Source organism: Engystomops pustulosus, chromosome 3 (genome assembly GCF_040894005.1).
Source record: "Engystomops pustulosus chromosome 3, aEngPut4.maternal, whole genome shotgun sequence".
NCBI lineage: Eukaryota > Metazoa > Chordata > Amphibia > Anura > Leptodactylidae > Engystomops > Engystomops pustulosus.
In genome coordinates, this window is record NC_092413.1 from 205641452 (window position 1) to 205668801 (window position 27350).

Consider the following 27350-nt stretch of genomic DNA (forward strand, 5'->3'; position numbering starts at 1 on the left):
CTTTTTTGTATCAGGCTGATTTGAAAAATAGGGGCACCCCATGCCGTTTTTTCTTCAAATTTTTGACAAAAATATGCGTGGGGTCCCCCCTTTAAAGGGGGCTCCCAGGCTGTTTCCCCCATTTTTACAAAAAAATGGGGGGGAAAAACGGCATGGGGTGCCCCCTATTGTTCAAATCAGCCAGATACAAAAAAGCAGCAGCAGCCTGCTATTACTGAGCTGGGATAGGCCACTGTTAGGGGGCTATCCCAGCGCAACAATAACAGCCTGCAGCCGCCCCAACACCTGACCATCTATAGACGGTCAGGTACTGGTTTGTACCCGGCTCTTCCCGGCACCCCTGGTGGCGGTGGGTACCGGGGTAATGGTATGGGCGTTAGTGTAAATTTGCCAAAAAAATTAAGGCAAACACTAAGGCCAGCCCTTAGTAATGAGCACCGTCACCTAGCCGGCACCACTACTACGGCAAACTATGAAGAGTGTCGCAAAAAAATAAATAATCACACCGTTTTCAGAAAATTTTATTGAACAAAAGACGCAGACACACCCTCGTTGACCATTTTATTTGTTAGAACTGTCGGTCATCGATGTAATCCTTCGAATCCGAAGCAGTCCACAGCAGGCACGGTCCTGGAAGACAAAAATAACACAAACACACAAAAAAGGGCACGCAGCCACAGGGGAGGACATGCTCGTTGTCTAGGGGTCAGGGGTAGACATGCTCGTTGTCTAGGGGGGGGGGGGAATGCTAGTTGTCTAGGGGGGGGACATGCTCGTTGTCTAGGAGTCGGGGGGAGACATGCTCGTTGTCTAGGGGGGGGAATGCTCGTTGTCTGGGGGGGGGGAAATGCTAGTTGTCTAGGGGGGGGACATGCTTGTTGTCTAGGAGTCGGGGGGAGACATGCTCGTTGTCTAGGGGGGGGAATGCTCGTTGTCTGGGGGGGGGGACATGCTCGTTGTCTAGGGGGGGGGCATGCTCGTTGTCTTGGGGGGGGACATGCTCGTTGTCTAGGGGTCAGGGGGAGACATGCTCGTTGTCTAGGGGGGGAAATCCTCGTTGTCTAGGGGGGGGACATGCTCGTTGTCGCAGTAAAGGGGAGGGGTCCTATGGAGCGCAGTAAAGGGGAGGGGTCCTATGGAGCGCAGTAAAGGGGAGGGGTCCTATGGAGCGCAGTAAAGGGGAGGGGTCCTATGGAGCGCAGTAAAGGGGAGGGGTCCTATGGAGCGCAGTAAAGGGGAGGGGTCCTATGGAGCGCAGTAAAGGGGAGGGGTCCTATGGAGCGCAGTAAAGGGGAGGGGTCCTATGGAGCGCAGTAAAGGGGAGGAGTCCTATTGAGCGCGCAGTGAAAGCCATAAAAAACACATTTGATATTTTCCTTCCCGCTTCCCAGTACAGGGCCTGGAATATTTAATACTGTCACTAGGAAGTATAATTTGTTACGCAGAAACAGGCCGCACACAGCTCTGTACGTGGAAAAATACAAAAGTTATTGATTTTTGAAAGTGGGGAGTGAAATATGGAAACGCAAAAATCGCTCCGTCAGAGTAATGGAGCAGACGGCCGTGTATGACCATTCTGCTCCATTACCGTCATAGAGCGATGACATGGACCTTATGTGGACCCCAACAGACCCCTTGTTTTCATGATCTATGGGGGTCACATCACTGAAACCCCCACACATCAGCAGGTTAAGCCCTGTCCTATGGATAGGGCCTAACTTGTATTTGTGGGAAAACCCCTTTAACCCCTTAACGCTCTGCGCCGTAGCTCTACGACGCAGAGAGTATAAGGAGTGTATGAAGAGGGCTCACGGGCTGAGTCCTCTTCATACAAGGTGGGGGGTTTTGCATGTTGCAGAAAACCCCCACCGCTAATAACCGCAGTCGGTCATTGTCGCCGGCAAAGTCTTTTTTACGATCGCTGTGCCCCCGAACGTCATCGGGGGCGGCGATCGTTTGCCGTGGTAGCCTCGGGTCTTCTTTTGACACGAGGCTACATGGCTTCTGCAGGTTCGTTACAATGAGCCAGAAGTATTGCAGTATATGGTAGGAGCGATCTGACCATCTAGGGTTAATGTACCGTAGATGGTCTAAGAAATAGTGGAAAAAAAAGAAAAAACAGGTTTTAAAAATAAAAAAAATTTATAAAATATTAAAAATTCTAATCACCCCCCTTTCCCTAGAACTGATATAAAACATAATAAACAGTAAAGATCACAGACATATTAGGTATCGCCGCGTCCCAAAATGCCCGATCTATCAAAATATAAAAACGGTTACGGGCGGCGGTGACCTCCGAGGCGGGAAATGGCGCCCAAATGTCCGAAATGCGACTTTTACACCTTTTTACATCACATAAAAAATGAAATTAAAAATGATCAAAATGTCGCACAGACCTCAAAATGGTAGCAATGAAAACGTCGGCTCATTTCGCCAAAAATGACCCCACCCCCAGCTCCGTGCACCGAAATATGAAAAAGTTATTAGCGTCAGAAGATGGCAAAAATTTTTTTTTTTTTTTTTTTGCACACATGCGTTTAATTTTTGAAAATGTATTAAAACACAATAAAACCTATAAATCCGGTATCACCGCGATCGCACCAAACCAAAGAATAAAGCTGAGGTGTTATTTTGAGTGCACAGTCAAAGTCGAAAAAACTGAGCCCACAAGAACGTGACATGTGCGGTTTTTTAAAAAATTTTTTCCACATTTGGAATTTTTTGCAGCTTCGCAGTACACGGCATGTTAAAATAAATAACATTACGGGAAAGTAAAATTTGTTACGCACAAAATAAGCCCTCACACAGGTCTGTACACGGAAAAATGAAAAAGTTATGGATTTTTGAAGTTGGAGAGCGAGAAATGAGAGAAAAACCCTGCGTCCTTAAGGGGTTAAGGGATTAAGTATATGGTACAATAAAAGCAGAATAGAAGGGCACTGGGGGGATTAGGGATGGGGGCAGGGGGTCTATGGAGGAAAGTGTTTAACCCTTTAGCTGCTGCCTGCAGTCCCTGTAGAGTACCTGTTATCACACTGCAGCAGCTGCACACACTCGGCTCTGCTTCATCAGACGAACTTCAGTGAGGAGCAGGAGGAGGTGGGGGCAGGGAGCCATTGATGTAGCAGTGCTGGAGAGTTCCTGCCTGCACGGAGGATGATCCCCTGGGGCTGCTGTGCAGGGGCAGTGCAGAGAATATGACACTCTGCACTGCTCCATCCATCCATCCATCCATGTGCCTGCAAGTGGCAGCCTGAGGACAGGGAGGGCTCTGCCTCCCAGGGGAGGGGATGGGGGAGGTGCCGGCTCTGCAGCAGACAGCCCGGGAGCTGGAGAGGAGGAGGACGCTGTACCCCGCCCCCTGGCTTCTCTGTATCCTGAGCAGGACGGGGGCGGGACTCGGGGGCGGGACTCGGGGGCGGGACTCGGGGGGGGGGCGGGACTCGGGGGCGGGACAAAACGGAAAAATCCGTGAAACCGCAAAAAAACCGGGACTTTCACTTAACGGTCCGTGCAGGCGGGACAAGGGTTAAAAAACGGGACTGTCCCGCCCAAAACGGGACGGTTGGGAGGTATGGGTCCGGTGGTAGGTGCATCTAATGTATTTAAGGATAGGCCTTTTTAGGGCTAATCCTTTACTCCCCTCTATCTTTTCTAATCTTTAATCAGGGTAATATGCGCATTTTCTAAAGTGGCTACTGGGGCGTGGAGTAGCCGGAGCTGAGGCTACACGGCATGGCTGCTCCACAGTAGCTTCTTTGATCCTCCTACCCAGACATCTTCAGCTCGCAGGAGGAGCTGCGGGCATTTGTCCATGAAGCCGGAGTACTGCACATGTGCACCTGTGCCAGCTATTTTAGCCTAGAAGAATGTGAACAGTCTGACTAAAGTGCACGACCCTTAGTGACCCCAAATTGTGGTCAGAATGTTATACAGTTGGAGGACCTAAACACATGATGCATAGAGGGTGCATTTTCCGACGGATTCGGAAAAACCGCAGAATTAAAAAAAAAAATTGTGTTGCAAAAATTGCACTCACATACACCGAGACAGAGGAAGTGAACTCCGGCGGACTTCAGCGCAGCACCGACACCTAAAGGACATCAGGCGCACGACCTTAGTGAATCCCGGCAGAACCCGAATCAGCGTTGGAGAATGCACCGCTGAATCGCAAATGGACCGGGTAAGTAAATCTGCCCCAGTGTCTTATCTGCAGGCAGCATGTTTTAGAGCAGGAGGGGCTGAGCAGATTGTACATAGTCTCCTATGTGCAGGCAACATGTTATAGAGCAGGAGGAGCTGAGTACATTGTACATAGTGTCCTATCTGCAGGCAACATGTTATAGAGCAGGAGGAGCTGAGTACATTGTACTAAGTGTCCTATCTTAAGGCAGCATTTTATAGAGCAGGAGGAGCTGAGCAGATTGTACATAGTGTCCTATCTGCAGGCAAGATGTTATAGAGCAGGAGGAGCTGAGTACATTGTACATAGTGTCCTATCTGCAGGCAGCATGTTATAGAGCAGGAGGAGCTGAGCAGATTGTACATAGTGTCCTATGTGCAGGCAGCATAGAGCAGGAGGAGCTAAGTAGACACAGCAAAGTGTCCTATCTGCAAGAACACTTTGTAAGATATTCGTAAGATAACATTTCACCCAGATTTCCTAAAAAAGTAAGTAAAACAGTATGTATCTCCTGTAGACTGCTCTGGGTCATAAAAAAGAAGATTCTTTGGTTAGATTCCTACTCTTCCGGTTCTCCAGTCTGGCCCGTTTTTGGTCGTCCTTCTGATTCATTAGCATTACATGAATGTGATCCCCAGTCGAGGAGACCAGGGATTCACATTCATGTAATGCTAATGATAGGGACACTAAGTACAATCTACTGAGCTCCTCCTGCTCTATAACATCACTCCTGGTGTAGGCTCATCATTTTGGTTACATGACTAGGTTGACGTTTTGCAATCTGTTCCACCATCCAACTTGTAAATAAATGAGAACATTTAGTTGGATATTTTAGCTGCATCACATGTAATTAACCATTGGCTATTGTTCTATGTGCAGCAAATGAATATGTTTTCCCCATTTTTCTGCCGCAATCAGTTAATTTTTATCAGTTCCATAAAACACGGAGAGCTTGTGCCCCGGAGAACAGCCGCATCGTGTTTCTCCGGTTTTCACGACTCCCTCCACGGCCGTGATTTTTTACGCTCTCCTTACGTCTCCAAGTTTGGTTCATCTCTGTTTATACACTGAAACCTCTGCCGCAATGTGTATCCTCCCAGAGGTGATCGCTAATGTCTCTCTTTGGGAACAGGCGAGGCACGTAGTAAATAACTCTTCCGTATGACACCAGCTACTAAAATATCTCAACGGCGCAGTCATAATTTGGAGTAATTACCCCTACTCCTGGGATGCGGGAGCTGACTTGATGGGCCATATGTCCCGTGTTCCCGCTTTATATTTTGTTATTTTTTTAATGATGTTTTTAATCCTTTTCACGAGCCCATAATGTCATGGAAACAGCATCTGACATTAAGCGCCGGGGGTCATTTTAGGACCGCGCCAATGAGTGGAAGTAAAGCGAGACCTGCTGACTGCTGCAAAAATTTCCCAATGATAACTGAAAAGCAGGGAGTAGACATCAATGGCGGAGCTGGACGGCGGCCTGTTCACCTTAATCAACTCCAGCTCTGGAATTGGTTAATGGGATAATTAATATGCATTTCATTTTCATCAGTGGGAATGCAGCGGCGCATTAAACATTCAGCAAACCCTCATCCATAATAAAATACACAGCAAATGCTTCTTACTGAAGCCGCGCGACTAATACTCCCAAATCTATATGCAACATACGGAGACGTCTGACTGTGTATTAGGCGCAGGGGAGATTATCCTAATACTCAGCCCACCGATGGGATCATTCAACACAGGGGAAAAAAAAAATTAAAGGGAACCTGTCCCTTATTATTGTTGCCTCTTTTTTTGGGTGATGCAAATAACTGGAGCTAAAATTTCCCATCTACTTTTTTTATGTCAAGTTTTCGGTCTTGTTTTTCTGATTGTAGATTTTATTCTTCTATTTTTTTTTTGTCCATGCCCACGTTCCAAATTATTATGCAAATAATATTTTTTCTCAGATTTCTCTTTAATGGTCAATGCAAATGAGAGTCGGTATAATAAGTCATCACCCTTTAGAGAATAACGTATATACGTGAGTATAAACCAACCCGAGGTACCTAATTTAACCATCAAAAACTGGGAAAACCTATTGACTCGAGTATAAGCCAAGGGTGGGAATTCCATTGGTCACAGCCTTTCCAGTATATAGCCAGAAAGTCCTCTGTAGTATACAGCCAGCCCTCAGTAGTATATAGCCAGCCAGCCCCAGGAGTATACAGCCAGCCAGCTCCCAATAGTATATAGCCAGCCAGATCACAATAGTATATAGCCAGCCAACCATCAGTAGTATACAGCCAGCCTGCCTCCAGTAGTATATAGCCTTCCAGCCCCCAGTAGTATATACCCAGCCAGCCTCCATTAGTATATAGCCTTCCAGCCCCCAGTAGTATATAGCCAGCCAGACCTCAGTAGTATATATCCAGCCAGACCTCAGTAGTATAAAGCCGGCCAGCCCTCAGTAGTATATAGCCAGCCAGCCCCAAATAGTATATAGCCAGCCATCAGTAGTATACAGCCAGCCAGCCCCATGTAGTATATAGCCAGTCAGTCATCAGTAGTATATAGCCAGCCCCCAGTAGTATACAGTCACTGCTGACATCACAGTTGTGCGGTGGCCTGGCGGTGGGCGCAAAGCTGTCTTGGACCTGGAGCAGGCACCCGCACACATGCAGACACAAGAGGAGCCACCTGAGGCGTCAGAATGGCGAGAATGGCGTTTATTCTTTTTAATGTACTCAAGTATAAGTGTGTATAAAATTGTGCTGAAAAACTCGGCATATACTCAAGTACATACGGTAAATGAAATCTTAATGAACCAACCCCCAATGATAGGTTGAAAAGAACTGAAAATGGTTATTTGTTGAATTTGCTGCATTAGGAGGTCACATTCACTGAAATCAAAAAGGTATTTCAATTCAAAACATCCAAACACACCAAGGTACCTGTAACAGGACCTTCTCTGATATCACCTTCACAATTCTTGCATCTATTGAACTTGTGAGTTTTTGGAGAGTTTCTGCTTGAATTTCTTTGCATGATGTCAGAATATTTTTCGGACTATAAGGAGTACCGGAGTATAAGGCGCACCATCAATAAATGCCTGCTAAAACGCCTAGGTTCATATATAAGGTGCACCGGATTATAAGGCGCACCTGATTATAAGGATGAATGACCAGCAGGTGGCAGACCTGTGCACAGTTCAAGGCAGCTGTTGTCTGTAAGTACGGTTCATATATAAGGCGCACTGGAGCCTTCTGGAGCTGCTATTGTGATGTGAACACCCCTGTACAATAATAAGTGATTATTGTTTAAAAAAATCCTTAAAAATATTACTAACCCAAAACTTTGTTCCCAAAAAACCTCCCTTTAAGCTGTGACACCTTGAGCCCTTACACCTGGTGTAACATTATATAACAGACAATGTGAGCACCAATCTATTCCATGAAAACACCTTCTATTCAAGGCCTTTGTGTGAACTATTACCTAATCCTCTTACTTTGTAAGCTCCTCTAACCAGAGATCTCGCTTGTGGTGTATTTGGGATATCTTAAAAGCATGCGATCAGCTTTATAACGCAAATCCCCCAACATTGCACCGCTCTTGTTAATGTATTCAAACATTAAAATAAGAAAAGGGATATTTTATACGTTTTGCATTCGTAAGATTACATTTACACTTGTGAATCTGCTTGTAGGGGACCATAATATGAAGACTATGGCCTTATATGTCTCCATACTGTGCGGAAACTACTGTTGAGGAATGAAGGATCAAAATTTGCATCAGAACCCAATTTTTTTGCTACAAAAACCACAATGTACACACGGCTTAAATGAGAAAATGAGGCATCTCATAGAGAACCACAAGGCAACACATCTTGTGGGTCCTATTACAATCCTAATGAGATAATACCTCCCAATATATTTTGTGGGACATAGGCCCGTAAACCCCATATTCCCATATAAAAGTCAATTTTGAGGTACATGAGCATATCCCATGCTCTTGCGAGACTTCCATTTGTGTAACATGGCCCTAAAATAATATTAAATACGGATTTTTGCTTTTTTTGTTTCCTTATTTTATTAATAGGTTCTGGGGCCCAGTGGAAATCGAAAAACTCTACTTTGATTGGTTGTTATTTTTCTTGGTTTTGATAAATCTCTCTTAATTGGGGAAGACTGATAAAAATTGATTATAAGAAAAGCCGTCAATGATGTCCATAGCAACCAATCACAGTGCGGCAATCATTGTCAAAGGCCCAATACGATATTAAAGCTGCAATGTGATCTGTTGCTTTTGGAAATAAAATCTTCCTTTATGAGATTTGATTGACTTTTACCTCAAAAAAATCTATAAGGGCCTCATTGAAAAAGAAAAACATAAGACTTGTTGCCAACCAATCAGAGAGCAGCTTTCATTTTTCCAGAGAGGTTTCAGAAATGAAAGTTTAGTCCTTATTGGTTGTTACTGACAACAAGAATTTTCACCTCAAAATTGTTATAATTGACATCACAATGACAGAAATAGTTTGTGTAAACAATGGTAGACATGACACCGGTGTGAACAAAGTGTAAACATCTTACCACAGTGGTTATTCAGTAGGGGCCTTGAGGGAATAAACGATGAGGCTGCGCCACATTTACCGGGGACGGCGGCGCCATGAATGAGGAGACAAAAGAGGTTGCTATGAGGAGGCAGCTAATGGCTGGATCCTGCATTAGTAGAAGAGTATAATGCAGCGAGAAATAAATCGCCCTGCCATGCATCACCGTCGGCCGAAAGAAAAATATTACAAACAGGAAGTCGTTAGGATGAATAGCAGAAGAAAGTTATTAAAATCTAATGTTTAAGATGTATAAGAGTTCATTACTGTTTGAAGGAAAGTCGTTCATCACCGCCGCTGTTTAAAAAGTCATAGAGTAGTAATAAGCTCATTCATTTAGCAGACGATTGCATTTATGAAAGCCATAAGTCAGATCAATGACGCAGAGTCAGCGGTGGAGGCGACCGGCAAGACGGACACCGCCAGGCCGCAGCCACCAGCACGTCCCTAAATAATTTAGGGGACAACCCCTACTATCATCTGTCCTGCTATCTATCTACCGTATCTATCTACTATCTATCTACTGTATCTATCAATCAACTATCTACTATGTACCACAGTATGGCAAAATTCCACATCTCATAAAAATTCTAAAATAGGCTGCACTCCAAGGGGGCATGAAATAACTGGTGGATTTATTCCACTGCCACGTTTCAGATTCCATCTATCTATCTATCTATCTATCTATCTATCTATCTATCTCATAACTATCTATCTCATATCTATCTATCTATCTATCTATCTATCTCATATATATGTTCTATCTATTATCCATCTTCTTTCTATCTCTCTCATATCTATCTATGTATCTCAAATATATTTATTATCTATCTTCTATCTATCTATCTATCTATCTATCTATCTAGTAGTAAAGTTCAAGTCCGCAGAGTATAGAGCTCCTCAGGTTCCGGCTCGGTCCTCTATTGACAAAAAAGTAGAAAGCGGGCAGCACACCAAGGTTCCAAATTCATTGATCTTTATTGAACAAGTTGGCTTGATGAAGTTTTTTGACACCGAAGCATCACAACTTATTCAATAAAGATCACCGTTTTTTGAATTTGGAACCTTGGAGTGCTTCCCGCTTTCTACTTTTCTATCTATCTATCTATCTATCTATCTATCTATCTATCTATCTATCATAGTTCTATCTTCTATGTCTCTCATATCTATCTTTCTCATATGTTTCTATCTCACATCTAAATATTTCCCGAAGGGTGCGGCCACACATGGCGTTTGTATTGTGTTAACAAACACAATTTAAACGCCACTGAGCAGGGATCGTATATGTGTTTCCGTGAAAATGCATATCATTGGTGACCAACACCCGATGATTTGTATTGTTTAACCCCTTCAATGACCACCCTATCGGGTTTTTACAGCGGCCATTAATAGTACTTCTTCTGACAGACCGCCTTTCTAAATCAGCGCATCAGAAAAAAATTTCGGGACATCGGGTCCTGTGAGTGCCACTGTCTGGCTGTGATCCGAGGCTGCCGGTTCCTCTTCACGCCGGGTTTCGCCTCTTGGCAGGACCCGGCTGTAACCAACTGAGCTTGCGTCCACCTTTTTATGAAAACATTTATGTGATTGGACGGAGCCCCGCCCGGGGCATGTGCATTGTGTTTGTAAACGCAATCCGCACGCCATGTGTGACTGTACACTTACTAATATGAGTGTAGTTGTTATAATGGAGCAGACATTTGCATTTATGAAAGCCATAAGTCAGATCAATGACGCAGATTCAGCGGTGGAGGCGACCGGCAGGACGGTCTTGGCCTCGTCCATAAATAATTTAGCAGCAAACCCTCGACAAGGTGCAATTGGATCTAATTTGCTAATGTCTTTTTAAAGCATTTAGGACACAACATTTTCGCCGCCCCTCCCCCCTGTAATCGAGGAGAGCAACACATGGCTGTTATTGAATTTCCATTACTATGAATTATGGCCACAATATATTTCACCCAATATCATCTGCCCGGAGGCTAACATTATTTCTGAAGGTGTTGGAGCAGTCAGCACATTTGCGAAACACAAGACAATAAGAGTCGCTCTAATTTAGTCCGTTCTGATAACAACGCGACACTTTTGACCTTAGCTTTGTTCTCGGTTGGTTTTGCATTTATATTGTGTGTTGGTTTGGTGCAGTTTTAAAGGTGCAGTGTTGTTGCTTTACAGGTCGCAGTCATCTGTTTCCGCCCGTAGGTTATAGAAAGGTTTATACAGTATTTGACATAATAACCCGAGACAAATGCTAAATGTGTTTAATCTATGTCCTATACAAACCTGCAATTATTGTGGACACTATCCAATAAAACTTTATTGTTAAACACATTTTGCATAGCTCAGTAGTCCACAGTGTGTAAATGAGGGGTCACTCTTTTTCTGGCCATTATGTGACTTGTAATCTTCATTTTCTGGTAGCTCTCAGCTATACAATCTAGTTATACTTGGAGGCGACCTAGCTGCTGTGACTCACAGCTCCACTTCCCTCTCCATAGACTTCTTTGTAATCTGACTCCTCAGTAAGATGCTGCCCATCTTGGAAAGGAGAGGAGGTAAATAAAAGCCAAAGTAAGTGGAGAAAGAAGCACTTTCCTTTGATAAGATATTACAAAGTTCTTTGTACTAATAACGTATTAAGTTAATTTGTCTCAAATAATTCAGCCACAATGTACTAACAACCTGTCCACGGGGCTTAGGCTATAAGGGGAGTTAATTTGAGAATTAGGATATGTAGAAGCCAAATAATAATAAAGTGAATGACTTTTTGTAACCCGCTGTGGTGCATCTAATTTGGAGATCTAAAATTAGATCTGATATAAAACAAAAATAAAAAAAAACCCTTAAACTAACCATGAGTCTTTGTGAGAACCATCAATTAGCGATAAATAATACACCAGGTTTGGATTTGTTGCAGCCTATGGGGCAGATTTATCTTAGTCTGATGCACCTTTTTTGGTTCTATTTTAGTGAATTTTTGTTTGCAACTTATTTAACATTGATTTACGACTATATGGACGCAAATAATTGCGCAATAACGCGCCAGTCCTGACCATGCTTACGGAAGGCAATGGTATGATTTGCGCAACAATTTAAAATTTGCACCTACTAAGGCTAAAAAAACCCTGCATTTGACAAAGAGCCAAAAAGACAAAAACAAATGAGGTGCAAAAAATGCACTCAAACAAGGTGCAAAAAGAGTTCAATGAAGGGGGAAATAAGATGCAACCTTAATAGAGTCTGCAGAGGGTAAAATGGAGGATAAGAAATAGAATTTGTAGAGGGGCTTGGTGATTAGCCCTACAGCCTTGCAGCGCTGGGGTCCTGAGTTCAAGTTCCAGGTCAACATCTGCAAAAAGAGTTTGTATGTTCTCTCCATGTTTGCGTGGGTTTCCTCCGGATCCTCCAGTTTCCTCACACACTCCAAAACATACCGGTAGGTTGTTTAGATTGTGAGCCCCATTGGGGACAGGGACCGATCTGGCAATCTCTGTGCATTTAGAGGGGAAAACTGATAATAAGAGATATTGTTTGAGAATTAGAGAGCCTGCAATGAGCATTCAGAGGGGAAAACTGCTAGAAATGGTTAATAATACAATAACTCAATGTGCCAACACACCAGTGAATGGCTATAATATGGGGAAACTTCATGCATCATCTATAGGGTACATTCAGCAGAAAGTATGTGAGCATACAGCCGCAGGAGAGAGGAGGAGTGAGCTCTGCTCACCCCTCCCCTCTCCAAAAAGTAGTCAGTGGCCAGCGCCGTAACACACTGAAATATAGGACATGACCTATATTTTCTGTGCACATTCAGGATGAGGTAAGACGTGTGCTCACCACACCGGGACCGGGCACCATAGGAGTCAATGGGGACTCATAAATGGTGATGTCCCCATTACGTTTGTCTGAATAAGGCCTTACTCATCAGACTAGTATTATGCTCTGGTTTCTGACCAGCAGGCAATGGATAAGACAGAATATGGCTTTCCAGTAAAGTGGCTCAGAACATCTTGTCATGTTTTATGGGGGGCAAGGGGGACATGTTCACAGTATCACAGTATATAAGGCTGGAAGGAGACGCAAGTCCATCAAGTCCAACCTTCAAGAATTAAATAAATGTTTTATCCCCATAACCCGTGATATTTTTTCTCTCCAGAAAGTCATCCAGGCCTCTCTTGAACATGTACATAGAGTCCGCCATAACAACCTCCTGCGGCAGAGAGTTCCATAGTCTCACTGCTCGTACAGTAAAGAACCTTTGTCTATGTTGATGGTAAAATCGCCTCTCCTCTAGGCGTAGAGGATGCCCCCTTGTCCTGGTCACAGGCCTAGGTATAGAAAGATCTTTGGAGAGATCCTTGTACTGTCCGTTCAGGTATTTGTACATTGTAATGAGGTCTCCCCTCAGTCGTCTTTTTTCTAAACTGAATAATCCCAAATTTTGTAATCTGTCAGTGTATTCTAGTTCCCCCATTCCCCTAATAATCCTGGTTGCTCTCCTCTGCACCCGTTCCAGCTCTACTATATCCTTTTTATACACTGGTGCCCAAAACTGTACACAATATTCCATGTGTTGTCTGACCAGGGATTTGTATAAGGGCAAAACTATGTCTTTATCATGAGAATCTATTCCTCTCTTGATACATCCCATTATTTTATTTGCTTTAGCAGCAGCCGCCTGGCTCTGGTCACTAAAATTAAGTTTACCATCCACCAATACGCCCAAGTCCTTTTCAGCTTCAGTTTTACTAAGTAATTGACCGTTTAGAACATAATTATACTTTTTGTTTCCATGGCCCAAGTGCATAACTTTACATTTATCTACATTAAACCTCATCAACCATTTCTCTGCCCATCCCTCAAGCTTCCACAAATCCCTCTGTAATGCTAAACTATCGACCTCAGTATTTATTACTTTACACAGCTTAGTATCATCTGCAAATATTGAAACTTGACTGTGTAAACCCACTACAAGGTCATTAATAAAAATATTAAAAAGAAGTGGCCCCAATACTGACCCCTGTGGCACTCCACTGGTAACATCAACCCAATCTGAGAATGTGCCATTAATGACCACCCTCTGTTTTCTATCACTAAGCCAATTACTTACCCAGATACACAGATTTTCTCCTATTCCCAGCAGTCTCATTTTATATACCAACCTTTTATGTGGCACGGTGTCAAATGCCTTTGAAAAGTCCAGATATACAACATCCACAGCGTCCCCCAGATCCAGTCTTGAACTTACCTCCTCGTAGAAACCAATCAGATTAGTCTGACAGGACCGATCTCTCATAAACCCATGCTGACGCTGGGTTATAAGGTTGTGCACAGTGAGATACTCCAGGATAGCATCTCTAATAAACCCCTCAAATATTTTCCCCACCACAGCAGTTAGACTTACGGGTCTGTAGTTTCCAGGATCGCTATTTGATCCTTTTTTGTATATTGGTACCACATTTGCTATGCGCCATTCCTGTGGAACATAACCAGTCCTCAGTGAATCTTCAAATATTAAAAATAACGGTCTGTCTATCACCGTACATAATTCATGCAGAACGCGGGGGTGTATGCCATCTGGCCCAGGTGATTTATCTATCTTAGTGGTTGCGAGGCGGCGCCGTACCTCTTCCTGGGTTAAACTGTTGACATTATAAAAAGAATTTACATTATTCCTCATTGTGTCTTCCACCAGGGGATTTTCCTGGGTAAAGACAGTTGAGAAGACGACATTCAGTAGATTGGCCCTTTCCTCATCTCCTTCCACCATGACCCCCATGTTATTTCTAAGGGGACCCACGCTCTCTGTTTTTAGTTTCTTATCATTTATATACTTGAAAAATAATTTGGGATTATTTTTGCTCTCCCTGGCAATATTTCTTTCAGTCTCTATTTTTGCGGCCTTTATCTGTTTTTTACAGGATTTATTTTTCTCTCTATAATCCTGTAATGCCTCATCGCTACTTTCACGTTTTAGCACCTTAAACGCCTTATCTTTCTCCCTTATTGCTTTCCTTACAAGACTAGTTAGCCACATAGGCTTTTTCTTGTTCCTTTTATGCTTTTTCCCATAAGGTATGTGTTTCTCACAGGACTTTTTCAGAATATATGAGAAAAAGTCCCATTTTTGGGGGGGGGCTTTTGTCTTTGAGAGCATTATCCCAGTCTATGCCTTTAAGGTCTTCCCTTAGTTGATGAAAATTTGCCCTCCTGAAGTTTAGAGTCTTAGTAAAGCGTAATACAAAATCAATGATATTATGATCACTATTCCCCAGGTTCCCCCCAACCTGTAGTTTTGATACCCTATCAGGTCTGTTGGTAAGGATAAGGTCCAGCAGTGCCCCCCCTCTTGTTGGCTCCAGGACTAGTTGCGACAGGTAATTGTCTTTTGTTGTTGACAAGAACCTGCTACCTTTGAAGGACCTGCATGTTTCTGCCCCCCAGTCAATATCTGGGTAATTGAAGTCCCCCATGATAAGTACTTCACCATGCTTTGAAGCCGCATCCATTTCACTTATCAGCATTTCCTCTGCTGCCTCCATTATATTTGGAGCCTTATAACAAACCCCTAGTAATATTTTATTTTTATTTTTCCCTCCTCTTATCTCCACCCATAGGGACTCCACATTTGCGTTACTGATGTCATCTCGCAAGACGGGCTTGAGGCAAGAGTTCACATATAAACAAACCCCTCCCCCTTTTTTATTTATACGATCCTTTCTAAAAAGACTATAACCATCTATAGTAACAGCCCAGTCATAGCTACTGTCCAGCCATGTCTCGCTGATACCCACTATATCATATTTCCGTTCCAACATCAAGAGTTCCAGTTCCTCCATTTTGTTTGTGAGGCTTCTGGCATTTGTGTACATATACTTTATATGGTTTTCCCTGTCCGTATTCCTTTTGTCCTTATTCCCCAATCTCATTCCAGCCCCCCTTCCTCCCCCATGGACTATGGCTCTTCCCAGCTCTCTATGTACACTGTCTATTTGCCCTGCACAAGTGTAGTTGCCCTCCCCCCAGGTCTCTAGTTTAAACACTCCTCCAACCTTCTGGCCATTTTTTCCCCTAAAACAGCAGCCCCCTCCCCATTGAGGTGAAGCCCATCCCTACTGTAGAGCCTGTAGCCCACAGAAAAGTCAGCCCAGTTCTCCATGAACCCAAACCCCTCCTTCCTACACCAACTTTTGAGCCACTTATTTACCTCCTTGATCTCCCGCTGCCTTTCTGGTGTGGCACGTGGTACAGGCAGTATTTCTGAGAAAATTACCTTTGAGGTCCTTTCCCTGAGCTTATGGCCTAAATCTCTGAAATCATTTTTAAGGACCTTCCACCTACCTGTTACTTTGTCATTAGTGCCAATGTGGACCATGACCGCTGGTTCCTCACCAACCCCTCCCAGTAATCCATCAACCCGATCCGCAACATGCCGAACCCGAGCACCCGGCAAACAACACACTGTTCGGTATGCACGGTCTTTGTGACAGATTGCCCTGTGTGTTCCCCTAATAATCGAATCTCCCACTACCAGCACCTGTCTGACATTGCCTGTGCTCCCATTACCCTTCTTACTGGAGCAGACATTCCCCTGGTTGCTAGCGGCCACATCTTTCTGCAGCATTGCTACCCCAGAGCTGATATCCCCCTCATCCACCAGCCTGGCAAACTTATTGGGGTGCACCAGATCAGGACTAGACTCTCTACAACTCTTCCCTCTACCCCGCCTTCTACATGTTACCCAACTAGCTGCCCCCTCACTCTGCACCTCCATACTTCCCTCCCCGCACCCATCTTCCCCAGAGAGTTTGTGCTCCAGGAGCAGCAAACTTCGTTCCATATTATCAATTGCCCGCAGCCTTGAAACCTGCTCATTTAGATCCAGAATCTGGGCTTCCAGATGAGCAATTTTCACACACCCCACACAGCAGTATTCCCCCTCGAACGGCTGTTCAAGGAAAGCATACATGGCACAGGATGTACACCGTGTAGCAATGCCACTTATGGAGTCCATTATTCTAATGGGGATTACAATAGAAATATGCACAGAAAGAAGAATTTACAGTCAAAGTAACACAGAACACAGAAGTTACCTGCTAAAGCCCCTCAAACTTAAGTCCCTTAAACGTAAGTCACACTTAAGACACTGCACACACTTCAGATCAATGCACACACGCCGCCAAGCTCATACACTCGCTTTGCTAATGCTTTTTTATAAGTTATCTGCCACAAAAATCTGCAGAGCTCACTGCACAAGATCTGGCTCTGAACTAATATAGAGGAGATATTAGAGAACGTGATCAGAGACTTGTTATGATGAATGTGACGTTTGCATAGACAGGTTTTTAATTTAATTTAGTTTCATATTAATAATCCATCATTTGTATCATCCGTCTCTGTATCCGTAACACAGAGTTATCTATCTACCTACCTATCTGATATCTATCTACCTAATGCTACACAACCAAGAACTGATTCTAGAACCACTCTTGGTGAGATTCCTAACTACACAGCAATTGTCCGGCATTTGAAGGTTCAGAGATTTCCTTAGGGATTGAGGCTGATGTAGATATGTGATAAGCGGTGGAGACAGGAGGCAGGGGTCAGGGGACACGGTGTGTGACACATCATCAGCTTCTTCTACATGTTAACCTTGACGTGGCTCTGGTGTGTATCAGATCTCACATCTGACAAATACTATATACAGCTATACTTAGGTTTGCTATCTGTGCCTTACCAGATGTTTGACAACTACAACTCCCAGCAATCCCTGACTAGTGCGGACATTCTCTACAACGCTCATTGCCATGGACAGTTGTGTTAAGCAGCAAGTTTACCTCTGTCCTGATAGCGTGCTACAAAGGTTCAGTGCAAGTAGTTTTCAGTCCATAGGATTGGTGACTTTTTTGTGAGCCCATGGTGGACTCATGCAAACCATCTTCTCTCCAGTTAGTGGAAAAAAGTAGTTTAGAGTACATCTTTGACTAACTAAAGGCTTTTATAAAAAACCACAGAGAAGATGGAGTCACTTATCATGGACGATTATGAAGCAGAAGCTTATATATAAGTCGGAGGTAAGAATAATTATAGCATGGTCCATATCTCCTTTCCTTCTTGCTGCCAGGTCCTAAAAAAATGATTTATTCCAATTAGGTATAAACTTGTAGCCTAGAAAATGTTACATATTTGGGCTTGAGACTATGGATTGAGCTACAAGATGTCTATTGTGGGCAGATGTTTTCTCTTGCTCCTCACCACTAATGTCCTGGAGAGCTTCAGGAGTGGTATTGAGGTGCAGTGTAACTCATGAGCTCATTTTAGTCACTGACTACAGGCTATAGGCCCGGACAGCTTACTATTTTTAAGATAAAGGAGTAAAAACCATTCTCAGTTTATAACGTTTCTTTTTTTCTCAATGGAGAAAAGCCAAGAAGGTGACACCACCTTATCACTGAAGACCACAGCTTGAGATCAACCAGACAACCAGTTGGCAGATCCTCACCATATGGTTAATGAGTGAATGGGAACTGATTTCTGGCATGTCCTCTGGTACAGTGTACCGAGCTGTAAACACTTTGCTTTTTGCTACGGGTATCTGCTAGTGTATGATAAGTAGGGGGCGCTGGCAGGGGCGTAAGAGGTTTAGGGGACCATAAAGAGTCAAGAGAAGACTAGTACTATAGACCATACATTATAGTCAGGGGGCTTGCACAGACTTTGCACTGGGGCCCATCAGCTTCTAGTTACGCCATGGGCGCTGGACGTTGAACCCCCATCAGGTCATTCAAGACTTCAGGCAAGGCTCAAAAAATTTGTGGTTAACCAACTTAGAAAAGATCCTCCATAATTGTTATGAAGAACCTAGTTACTATGTTAAAGAGATATTAGATATCTTCTCTAAGCATTCATTTATAGAAAACAGAAAAACCCCTACATGGAAACCACAGCAGCACATCTAATGGTTTTCTACTATTCTCTGATATAAGCTAAACATTGACCTCAGTGGGAAGGTTACACGAGACAAACAAATGTTTATGTTACCGCTGAAGGAGACGTATGTATTTTACAGCACCATAATAGTGAGAAAAGCCATTTAGCTTCATAAAACATACGGCAGCGCTCTACATTGTTTTCTTCCAGGAAAAATATTCTCGGGGTCAGACGGTTTGCTCGAAACAACACAACCTGATGCAATAAACTTCCAGGAGCAGAAGAAACCGGAAAGCCGATATAGAAGAATATTTTTTCTCTGTGTCGCTATATATATGTTTGTATTGTAGTCTTGACCAGATTTATACCACCACTTTGAAGTGGAAAAAATAGTAAAGAGGTGGGACAGGAGATAAAAACAAACAAAGGCCCCCAAAAATTAAGTTATATGGGTTCATAATCCAAAAAGTTATTTTAGAAACACTTACATCCTGGTCGGGTGCCATCACTTTTGCATCAGGAGATGTGTCATCGGTAGTGATCATCCATGTGGCGTTAGTTGCGGGAGTAGAGAGGGTAAGGTTGGACTTTGGTCCAGGAGCCATAGGAGGTTTATTTTCACCATATAAAAAGTTGTTATAGTTGTGGGTCCTGCTACAGATTTTGAATAACGTGAATCATGAGATTATCTGTTGATGCCCCCCATAGCTGACTTGTGGAGTTCTGTTGAGCTAATGCTTGGTTCACAATTGCAATGGTTGCTCTATTAGGAGTGTCTAGTACAGAATATTACCCCAACTTGCTGAAATTTACAGAGATTTTACAGAGAATTTTATCATATACTGCACTGCCATATAGCATGGCAACATTAGAGCCAATTACAACTCACATAAAAACTTCATGTAGCGCCTAAATCATTCGGAATAACCAAATAATACCCTCTATAAGAAGTCTAATAATACAAGAATATATAATATATATAAACTTACAATTCAGTTCCCAAAAATAGTATTATATGAAACTAGTTTTCACCCATCTTCATGGACCCCTAGGAAATGACAGGACATGGATGACTGCCCATTTTGCCATCACCAAAAACAACCTTGACCCATCACCTAAAAAAAAATCTGTGTATGTAATGGGAGTCCTTTACAAGATTAGAGTTAGAAAGTAGAGGTGGACACATCCGAACACATAATTAAAGGGGTACAGTTATCTCTTATTCGCAGGATCAATGTCTTATCGCTTCGGATTTGATATGTTTATGAAGACCCACATGTGCCATAAGTGAGATGTTCGTGAGGAACTCCATCAACCTCTGTAGGACTGTGGAAGTCCCTTAGAAGTGAAAGGAGCACGGGTTAACCATGTACACAAGTGATTCATTAATTTAGAGAAATTTAGGGTCCTTGTTGGTCTCTTCTATCTTGAATGCTGTGGTTTCAGTGGTTGGATGCCCAAAGATCAGAGACCTCAGAGACCTTTGAAGGATTCAGATAAGGGTTGGTTTTGTGGAAGGTCACCCTTGACTATCATTTCCTAGTGGGCCCTGAAGATAGGCAATCCAGGAGCAGACTATGCCCACCTAGTATTATTAGGTAAATTACTCTTTCAAAAAATTGCATTTGCTAGAGCACTCTGAAGGTAAGTTACCAATAGGATGATGTGGTTTATGGTCAAAGATTGCTAGGAGAACCTCCACGACTGCAGGATGTAGGAGCCTTAAAATTGTAATACACACCAGCTTCAATAAAAACTCCATGATATACAGTGTGTGTCCAGTAATACTGTACAATTTACCAATCATAGACAGCTATACATGAAATAGTCATCACTCCATAAATCCCGGCACACATCAAGAAATGACAGACAAGTTCTTCACAAGTCCTTTCAGGCCGCTTTATTGCTAGACCAGGCTTGTTTATACGGAATCAGATCATGGCCCTGACAAGCGTAATGTACCCAGATGGAGCCAGGAGGTTGGAAATAACATTTACGTCTCTCCGAGCCGAAGAAAAGAACTAAGACGTGTCATCACTTTGGGAGAACACCAAAAGGTTTGACCGAATGATTGACAGGTTGATTGCTGCAAAATGCAACCATTTAGATAGAACTGAGTCTGGTAAAAGGTGCTACATGAACTATTCTGGGGATTACTGATATTGCACTGATCTATTCTACTAGGCTTTTTTCTAGCTGGTCTTTCACCGAGTCATCAGACGAGAATAGATGGAGTTGAAATTCAGTGGCTTAAGAAAGGGTTTTATGGTCTACTGGTCTAAGAAGGTGTTTCATGGTACCAAGATTGGCTACAAATCCCTGATACTATAGTGTATTAAGAAGGAATCTGTGGGATATCACATAGATGATAGGATTACAGCAATATAGTTAAGATATTTTACTCCTTCACCTTCAAGGAGTGGCCCTCAACATGACACAGTGACGAGAAGACAAGCCATCATCAACTCCAAATCCATCAATTTGGTCCATATCATGCTCCTTCAAGATGAGACCATTTGCTTTTAGCTTCAAGTATTCAAGCAAAACATAGTTTGTACCATAAAAGTTTGCTCAAAGTTATTGATTAAGAAGTTCACACTAGGACCAACAACAAAGGTCTCATAAAAACCATACAATTTTCAAACTGGGCGTAGCCTGTCGACCAACTAGTTAAGCCACAACATAAGATACAACATGTCTCATTCCAAAGTCGTGGTCATTGGTAGTTTTTGTTTTCAGTTCCTGCATTTCATTGTCAAAGCAAATCAAGACAAAAATATTTAAAAAAAAAACTACATGCCCCTGAGGGACATGTGGAAATAAAGATACAATAAACCAAAATTCTCCCTCAACAAATGTTCACAACTGGTAATCTAAGACCCAGAATGTAGTTGAAGGAGTCGGCCATTTTACCTCATGTCTTCTGTAATGTGTCGGCAGCAGGATGTTATGTAAATGAATCATATGAATCTAATAAAGTTTACCAATATACATCTATATTCTGCTCCGCTTTCTTGATATGTTAAGTGAAGCCTCCGGTCTTTTACCTCATCAGGAGATTCCTGACCATAAAATGGCCGCAGATGGAGGGTCATGTGATCTCTAACTGTCCATGAATACACCATCCAGGACCTCAGGGAAGTTTTCATGAATACAAGCTTAAGGTCCTGTAAGGTAGATTGGTCATGGACAGATGGTGATCACATGATCCTCCATATGTGACCATTTTATGGACAGGAATGACATGATGAATGATGAGGTAAAAGACATTTCTGAACCAGAGGATTTACATTATATGTCAAGAAAAAGGAGTAGAACTTTTAATATGTGTGTATTGGTAAAATAACTAATAAGCTACCCCAAAACACTTAAACATATTACAAATAGCATAAGGTATAGTGGCCAACCCCTATAAGGTAGGGTTCAAAAAGTACAGTAATTATGTATATCTATATTATGTAAATTGGGATATAGTTGTGTCTTAGAGGGCTGGAGAAGTCTCTTTCATGTATTCACATTTTAAAGGTGGCATATAGAGTAAATGTTAATGGACAAAACTACTAAGGCAGGTGGGACCGGCCAACAACTTTCAAAGTCCTTCCTAAGTTTAAATATATAGGGGAGGTCCAAAGACATGAAATCTACCATGAAAATCCATGATAAACCAGGAACACTTACTCACAGATCCAGGCATAGTGACTTGTATTATTATATTGATATTATTGCTATTATTAATATTATTATTGATATTATGTATGATATTTATTATCATTTTAAAATTGACTATAAAATTATTATTATTATTATTCTAATGAACCTGAAAAGCTCCTAGGAGTGTTACATGAGCCCCTCCATGCTGTCGCTTCACAGTCTGCTCTACTGTCTCACCTTCTCCCTGCTCCCTCAGCACTTCTCCCCTGCTCCTTCCGCCTGTTGTAATCCCATAGAGTGGGGGAGTGCTCCTTGCACAGTGTAACATCCTGCAATGCTACAGGAGCTCTTTCAGACTCATTTACATAATTGTAAAAGTTGATATTCAAAAGAAGGAAGCCATGGATAACAATAATAAGAAGATTGCCACAGTCACAGTTCCTGGATCTATGAGTAAGTGTCCCTGGTTTAGCATGATGGATTTTGAAGGTAGATTTCCTTTAAGTGATCCCAAATATATACAACACCCTTAATTGAGATAAGGGTGGAACTCATATTAATTTCATGAGTATGATGCCACAGAGTTCCCACTACTTAGACTGAAGACCACCAAAGTTAGATAATTACTAAATAATGTGATTTCTATAGGAATAATTTTCATCCATTTTGGATTAACCCCATATTTATGAGTAATAACAGGGTTTAGAGGACCCCCGTTGTCATTTATTTAATGGCTCATGCAGTCCGATCCTGCAAAGTGGAAAGACCAATAAATAAATCACGTTTTTTTTACAAAAAAACCATAAAATTAGTTTGTCCAAAAATGAATAATAGAAAGTGGTTCTTACTTTGGACGCCGACGCCGCAGAAGGGTTGCTTGCATTGCTGGTCACGGCATCACTACCGACTGTTGTAGAAGTGGTGGACGTTGGTGTGGGAAGACGAGATGGCACAATGGGTAGAGGCAGCAGTCCTGGCCTATTGTTACCATTGCCATTGACTATACTATTGGCGTTACTGGTGTTCATATGATTGCTGCTCGGGCTCCACTCCCATCTCTCCCATCCTCCGCAGAAATCCCTCTCAAACCTGCTGTGCCGCGACATCCTGGAGCGTAGACACGCAGACAGGTTCCTCCCCCTTTTCCAATTCTTCTGTTACCAATAGCACTAAAACACAAATAACACAAAAAAAATCAATATTTAAAAAAAAAAAAAAACCTGAGAAAAATGAGAAACAACATTTATAGGCGAGTACTATTTGACAATTGACGTGGAGTCTCAGCAAGCCCACAGAGTATAATGAACAGAAAAAGATAATTTCCCTTCTCCGTATTACTGCATAATTATTAGCAACGAAAGTTCATTCTCTGAGAAGCAACAACAGCAAAAAAAAAAAAAAAAAAATTATTAAAAAAATGTAAAAAGTTGAGAACAGAACTTGGAGCGGCTCCCGCTGTTTTCATTTAGAAAATAATAAATCCTAAACCAATTTCTATTCTCCGGCCTTTTATCACACAATTGTAAACCACTAGATTAAGCGCTTTGCAGTGGCGGGAGACGAGGGAGGCTGTGATAGGGGCCTGGGTAGGAGAAGTAAATACAATTACTGAATGGCTTGTGTTTTATAACATATGGAGGGGGGGACGGGGGGCACTATAATAGCTCCGTTTAGTTATAAAGTGGTCATTATGACAGTATATAATTCATCACTCACTATAATGTAGTATACATATATTATGGGGGAGATTTATCAGAAGTACTAGAGAGCAGAACTGTTCTGCCTATGGCAACCAATCAGAGTGCAGCTTACATTTTTCAACAGCTGAGTCTTAAATGAAAGCTGAGCACTCATTGGTTGCCATGGGCAAGTAAAACAGTTCTGCTCCCAGACACTTAAGATGAATCGCCCTCATTATATATACATTGTGAGATGTTTAAGCCCACCCCCTGAAAAAAAAAATATTTTACAGGAAATCTAATCAAAATCCATCATGATAAACCAGGGGAACTTACTCATAGATCCAGGCACCGTGACTGTGCTAATATTCTTATATTTGTTATCCATGGCCTCCTTCCTTCTAAAATCAACTTTTAAAATTATGCTAATGACCAGTGACAAGAGCCCGCTCCGTGCTGTAGCTTTAGCAGTTGTTACACTGTCTCATCCGTCCCCCTCTGCACTTCCCTCTCCCTGCAGTTATAGTGAGAGGAAGGAAGTTGTCCTGCACAGTTTAATAGTCTGAGAAGCTAACACCCAAAGGGGCTTTGATAAAGTCCTTCTGGTGGCTTATTAGCATAATTTTAAAAGTTGATTTTAGAAGGAAAAACTTAACAATAACAAATATATGAGGATTACCACAGTCACAGAGCCTAGATCTATTATGCTTTGATGGTAGGTGGTAAGTAAGAATACTGTCAAAAAAATAATATTGGGGGTCATTTACTAAGGGCCCGAATCACGTTTTTCTGTCGCGTTACCCGAATATTTTCGTTTGTCGCCAATTTTCCCTGAATTGACCCGGGATTTTGTCACACGCACCGGCATGCACGTGACGGAAATCAGGGGGCGTGGCCGTAAGAAAACCCGACGGATTTGGAAAAACCGCAGTTTTTTTTTTTAAGTATCGCTTGACACGCACTAACCAGCACCCAGGGTAGGACGGTGAACTTCAGTGAACTCCGACAGAATTCAGCACAGCAGCGACACCTGGTGGACATCGGGCGCACTACCTTAGTGAATCGTCGGAGACCCTCCACTGAGAAAGCGCCGCTGGATCGCGACAGGACCGGGTAAGTAAATCTGCCCCACAGTGTTGCAGCAGGAGAGTAATGCCAAACATCCATTCACTGTCATTATCTTCAATGTAAAGTAGGAGAATGATATGACTGATAATTAGACCCCATACAGAGCCCTGATCTCAGCATCATCCAGTCTGTCTGGTATTACATGAAGAGACAGAAGGATTAAAGCAAATCCACATCCAAAGTAGATCTGTCATTGATCCTCTGAGATGTTTGGAACAACCTTCCTGCTGAGTTCCTTCAAAAACTGTCTGTAAGTATAACTAGATGAACTGATTTGAACTTAAATAAAGGCAAAGAGATGTCAACATTATATTTTGATCGGATTTCAATTTTCATTAAAGCTGTATAGAAAAGTGGTAAATCCCTTTAAGAGAGCTTAATTAGGAATATATTTGGGTAAAGTACCTTTCTGTAAAGCCCCCAAATAGTACAACGACAGCTATAGGACCCATGTCAATGAAATGTTTCTACCATTAAATCATTACAGGGAAATATACAGACTGGATATGGGTATGATAGGATTCAATCACCGACTGGGATCAAATTGGATTTGTACCGAGAGACACAATGAATACTGGGTAATAAAAGAACATAAATCCCTTTATATGCAGCTTCATGCTTTACCTCAGGATTTTGTAATGTGTGGGGGGGGGGGGGGGGTGCAGGATATGAGGTAGTTTACCAATATACATCTAGTAATAGTTCTGCTCCGCTTTCTTGATATGTAAAGTGAAGCCTCCGGTCTTTTACCTCATCAGCCAGAGATTCCTGACCATAAAATGGCCTCAGATGGAGGGTCATGTGATCTCTACCTGTCCATGAACAATCACTCTGCCAATTGTTGTTGTTGAACAACTGGTCATGGACAGTTACAGATCACATGACCCTCCATCTGCGGCCATTTTATGGACAGGAATCTCTGGCTGATGAGGTAAAAGACCGGAGGCTTCACTTTACATATCAAGAAAGCGGAGCAGAACTATTACTAGATGTATATTGGTAAATTACCTCATATCCTGCCCCCCTCCCCCCACACTTACACACACATTACAAAACATGAGGTAAAGTGGTCAATACCTATAAGGCCATGGTCCTGTCACCCATAAATTCGGCACCAAGAGCTGCTTACCAAACTAAGCAGCTCCTAGTGCTAAAGTAAACGCTGTAGTGTTACAATGATAGCGTTACCGGAAACCTCCGATAACACTATCTAGCACCGCTGAGGAGTACAATAGAAACATTCGACCCTTCTCAAAGCGGTCCGGCGTATTCATGAGGGGGCGGGATTGTGGGCGTGTTTAGGGGCGGTGACTGCTGCATGACGTGCGGCAGTCACCGCCGAGCTATGGAGGGAATGGGGCGGTCCGGGGAAGAGGCAGCGCCTAGGACCGCCCCCTCAAAGCGGTCCGGCGTTTCTATTGTGCTCCCCAGCGGTGCTAGATAGTGTTATCGGAGGTTGCCGGTAACGCTAGCAGTGTAACACCGCTGCGTTTGCTTTAGCACTAGGAGCTGCTAACTTTAGTAAGCAGCTCCTAGTGCCGAATTTATGGGTGACAGGAGCTTATGGGTCAGGTCTGTGCATGTCCAACGTCAAAAAGCTACAGATATCAAGCAGAAATGTATTTTTGTTCCTTAAACTTAGCTTGAAGAACCTATTACCAGCCTTAAAAAAAAATTAATCACTACAACTAAAGAACCAATTAATTTCCATAATTAGTGTAAAATATGCTAAATATGCAACAATAATGTGGATAATTAATGTTATAATGAATGCAAAATGAGTGTAAGGTAAGACAGGCGAATACGTAAGAATAATAATATACAATAAAAAATATACATAAGTGAGATAAAACATAAAAACAATTAACTACATCATTAATTGTCATACAGATAAATATGAACACATAATTGATGGGAAAAAACATGAAATTAAATTGTCGTTAAAATATAATAAAATAAATAAATAAAAAAGGGCTAAAAAAAATCAATTGTTCAAAGCTGAATAATATAATGTAGAAAAAGCAATGAAAAAAAAAGGAAGTGACACATGAAATAGCTGTGATACAATATGAAATGTAAAAGAGGCAGTAAAATATATGTAAATGTAATGCAATTTAGAATGGAATATAAAATGTGAAGAATATGAGCACATGAGAAATGGCAGCATTGTATATGACCA

At 42.4% G+C, this 27350-nt stretch overlaps 1 protein-coding gene across 4 annotated transcripts in view; it reads right to left on the minus strand.

Annotated features, from left to right (window-relative positions):
• Positions 1–27350, minus strand: part of KLHL29 (kelch like family member 29) — a 613218-nt gene that overhangs the window by 330850 nt on the left and 255018 nt on the right. For all 4 annotated transcript variants that reach the window (XM_072143641.1, XM_072143640.1, XM_072143638.1 and 1 more), the window contains one exon: positions 23213–23533. In XM_072143641.1, the coding sequence (XP_071999742.1) occupies positions 23213–23470 (258 nt within the window). In that variant the 5' untranslated portion in view covers positions 23471–23533. The remainder of the gene's footprint in view (positions 1–23212; positions 23534–27350) is intronic.